This window comes from Alligator sinensis, unplaced genomic scaffold (assembly GCF_000455745.1).
Source record: "Alligator sinensis unplaced genomic scaffold, ASM45574v1 scaffold505_1, whole genome shotgun sequence".
NCBI classification, from domain to species: domain Eukaryota; kingdom Metazoa; phylum Chordata; order Crocodylia; family Alligatoridae; genus Alligator; species Alligator sinensis.
In genome coordinates this window covers 2,789,071-2,793,306 of record NW_005841940.1, presented here as the reverse complement: position 1 = coordinate 2,793,306, position 4,236 = coordinate 2,789,071, and the positions used below count along the sequence as shown (strand labels likewise).

Below are 4,236 nucleotides of genomic sequence, written 5' to 3'. Positions count from 1 at the left end.
AGCAGCGGCCGCTCCTTGTCCTGCTCGTCCTCGCCGCGGCTCAGCGCCATCCTCTCTCTCCCGATGCCTTTCCTGGACCTGGAGACCAGCCTCCCGGCCGCGCAGCTGGCCCCGGACCTGGGGCAGAAGCTGTGCGCCGCCGCGGCCTCCATCCTGGGCAAGCCCGTGGATGTGAGTCACAGCAGAGCCCCAGCCTGGGGGGGGAGCATTGTTGGGCAGGTGCCAGGGGACCCTGAGGATGAGCTAGATGGGCGGGGGTGCTGCCCAGAAGGGGAGTGTGCCCTGCTTGCCCAGGGCACCGATTCCTCCTCTGAGCCCAGGCCCACCAGCCTTGCTCCCTTCCCTCCCTGGTGACTGTTTCCCTGCATGGCAGAGGGTCAACGTCACAGTGAAGAGCAGCTTGCCCATGGTGATCGGGGGCTCTGCCGCACCCTGCGCCCAGCTGCTGGTCTCCTCCATCGGGGTGGTGGGCTCCGCTGAGCAGAACCGAGGGCACAGCGCCAAGTTCTTCGAGGTCCTCACCAAGGAGCTGGGGCTTGGCCCTGACAGGTGAGCGCAGTAGAGGGACCTGGGCCCAGGGGGACCAGGGCAGTGCCCCAGGGAGAGCCGGCTCAGTGCTGTGGAGCTTCAGTCCAAGGTCCATGTTTGAGCAAAAATAGGGGAAGTTGGCCAGAGGCTTTGAGGGCCTTTTTCTGCTGGCTGGTCCAAAGCAGTCATTTCTTGCAATCCCTTCCCGTTAGAGCACAATATCTTCCTTGTTCCCACCGTGGCTCTCTAAGACTGCCCCAAATTTGGGGACTGAAAGGTAAAATCTTAGGTCAAAATAGAGGGGCACAAATAGCAAGGGTTGTCTTTAAATTGACGGGACTTAAAAGATGGCCTTGCTGCTCATGAGGCAGGATCTTGACATTACATATAGAGCTGTGTTGGTGTGACACCAGAAGAGGAGATGTGACAGTTGAATGGCTTTCTTCTTATGGCTGGATGAATAGGATTCTCCTATTCTGGTTGCTAACTGATTACTAAAGACAAATGCCCCAGTGGTAAGGGTGCGTGGCTGGTGAGACTTGGCTTTAAGTCCATGCTTTTCAACAGGCAGTGTGTAAGCATGGGCAAGTCACTCAGACTGTATGCCAGAGTTCCTCCTCTGTGAAATGGACACAGGGAAATGTTATTTCTCTCACCAGGGTGGCATGAGGATGACATACCACCATGCTGCCAAAAGCTCCCGCTGCCGCCGCAAACTCAAGGGCCCCCCCGCGTATAGTTGAATTTGCACAAGTTAAATGCACGTATGATGCAACTGTACTGTATATTGAAGACTGTGAGGCACTTGAATGCTATAGTAACGAGAATTTACAAAGTTCTGGGGATAAGTGGATGGTTGAAAAAGTTTGACTATCTACTAGCAGTGACAAGACTTTAGAATCCATGCAGACGTTCTCCCATAAAGCATCCAGCTCCTGATCCTTTTCAATTCCAGCCTTTAATTATAAACTACTGAGAGCTGCGTTTAGTGGTGTGTTTCTGGCTTGCTGAGAACTTGCTGGAGATAACTTTCCATTTTATAATCACTTTTCCTTTTCTCTTGTGTTCTCTCTTCTTCCTCCCACAAAGGATTCTTATCCGTTTTTATCCACTGGAAGCATGGCAGATCGGCAAGAATGGAACTGTGATGACTTTCTTGTGATTCTTCTCGACACCTATAAATATCCTCTGGGAGATGCAATTCAAGGATGACCAGCTCCACCTACTTGTTTCAAATTATGATTTGTACCCATCCTCATTTCCACTCATGTGATTTGCTGCTGTGTTTATCTTCTGTGCACAAACAGCTCAAAGTTGCATTATCAGCCAAACTGGTTTGAATGTAACAGCTGAGGGCCTTTGTTTCACATGCATCCAGTTATCAATGGTTTGAGCCTTGTCTGAAATCATTGTATGGTTTCTGGCTGAAAGTCACAACTTTGATATCAGAAAGCCTGCTCACTTGGGGCCAGTTAAACAGAGTTTGTAGACATGTCCTTTAACAACAAGCAGTTCTTGTTTGTTTCTATTATGAGATTTACTTTACAGATAGTGGCAAAGATTCTCTAGCTATGTTCATCTTGCAGGCTGATGTGAAAGAAAGAACAAACCTTACCTCTCCACTTTGCTGTCATGCTTATGATATGCTTTCTCTGTTCTGATGGTCCGTGGGCCATTAGTGTGAAAACTACTGCCTTAATTTCTCCACCAGTTAGTCTCCTGACTGGGAACATATTTCTGCAGGCTGTCCTACTTCCAAAGTCCCTAAATGTTGTTTGGCACTGGATCATAGTCTAACACACAGTATTTGGTTATTTCTGCTGTGGCAGGGGATGAGGAGAAGGAGAACTAGAGCTTTCATTTCTAATTTCCATTTTCACTCCATGACCTTTTCAGAAAAGAGAAGACTATTCTGGAGGACATGCCTCTAAAACAGTGTGGAATGGTGTGTGGGGCTCCCCTCAAAACTCTGCCTTAATCTCTGCTCTACTTCACCTGCACAGATGGTTGTTCCCATGAAAATTCACTATAGTTCTGTACCTTAACATCAGTTCATGGGTGGGGGAGAAAGATGTGTGCAAGTTAAAGAATTACTTATGGCAGAATCAGAACATGCCATAGGACATGGTGCTCAGGAAAATGTTTGTTCATTCTGCAAATGATTAGTTTCAGTCTCTGTCAGCTGTCTCTTAGTCCAAAATACTTCTTGTAAATCCTGCCACAGGGTGCATGAGAACACATCCTCTGCTGCTGCTCTGTGGCTAATATCTTCAGTGTGTTATATTCCCCAGAGAGGAGATGATGAATTTGCACATAACTGGGCATGTCTACATGAGATGCTAACTGCACAGTAGCCAAATAATACTGCATATACAGTATCACAGTAGCACATCACAGCACTAACAGTGCTAATTTGCTACTGCGCAGTATTATTAAGCTACTATGCAGTAGCGTCACTTAAAAGACATTTGTTGGTGCTGCTGCACAGTATCTCCAGTTATTGTGCATTTATTTGGTACTTGCTTATACAAGTACTAGATAAATGCACAGTAACCACTAGCATCTCACATAGATGTGCCCACTAATTACTTGTAGTGCCGATGTTTTTCTCCTTAAGCCCAGGGCTCTACTGCTTTTACCCTAATGTCCATTTCTCCAAATAGGGAGAAATGCTCCCTGGGACCATTCAGTTAATCACTTAACTGGATCATACATGATATTAAATCTGAAAAAGCCTAATTTTCATGTGCAGTATTTCCTTAATTTTGCATTTCACTCAACTGGGATAATAAAAGTGGACATGTTAAATTAACTTTCATTTATAGTCACTTTCAAAGGTCTCAGTCCTGCAAACTCTTAGGCATGTGCATTGTTGCACTGAAATCAGTGAAGCTGCTGAGGGACATAAGTGGTTGCAGGATCAGTCTTAGTCATTCTCTTAGAATCATTCACAGTCTTAGCATTTTTGCCAACATTGAGTTACATATAAAACAGAAACTAAATTTATTGTTCATCACTCATAGAATCCTTTTTAATTGTATGCACAATCCAGAATCTGGATGTGAAGAGCGCTAGAAGCTTCCCCTTTCATGTACGGAAAAAGTGAATTTGGTTTTACTTGTTAATATTTAAAAGCGCAAGAAAACTCTTCCATTGTTTCAAAACCCCTGTGCGCTAAATAAAATAGCAAATGCAGGTTTAATAGGTCTGGGGCTTATCTGATCAATACAATGTTTCAAGGAACGTTGTTAGTGAATTAATTGAGTTATAACAATGCTCTTGCCTCCTCGCTGTCATTCTCTTTCAGCCTTTCCAACTTTGGGAGACATGAGTGTCTATGTAGTTCCTCAGGAGGGCTCTTCAATTACATTTAAAACTTGCATACTCCAATAATTCTGTAGCACTGCACATGATAGCTATAACCTTCCCGGTTGCTATGGAGGGGGACAGCCCTGTCCATGCCTTATGAGGGATGAACAAATTGTAACAAGCTGAGAACATTTTGGGGGGGGGGGGTTTTGTTTGTTTTTTTGTGTTTTGTTTTTTTACTGACCCTCAGGTTTTAATTCTGGTTTGCAAAGCAGTCTCTAGGAACTGCCCTGTTTCATGGGGGGACAAATGGGGATGCATGACAACAGTCCTGAATTTTCTAAGGGTCATTCCTGTTTTTCTGTCATATCACAGGTCAGTTGCTGGGCCCTATTGGCT

The 4,236-nt window shown here is 45.5% G+C and overlaps 1 protein-coding gene across 1 annotated transcript; it reads left to right on the top strand.

Moving 5' to 3' along the window:
- Positions 1-6: 6 nt before the first annotated feature.
- Positions 7-2,968, top strand: LOC102382950 (D-dopachrome decarboxylase). Its single transcript, XM_006019890.3, has 3 exons — positions 7-171; positions 374-549; positions 1,618-2,968. The coding sequence occupies exons 1-3, from the start codon at positions 64-66 to the stop codon at positions 1,688-1,690; spliced, it is 357 nt and encodes a 118-aa protein (XP_006019952.1). The 5' UTR covers positions 7-63; the 3' UTR covers positions 1,691-2,968.
- The last annotated feature ends 1,268 nt before the right edge of the window (positions 2,969-4,236 follow it).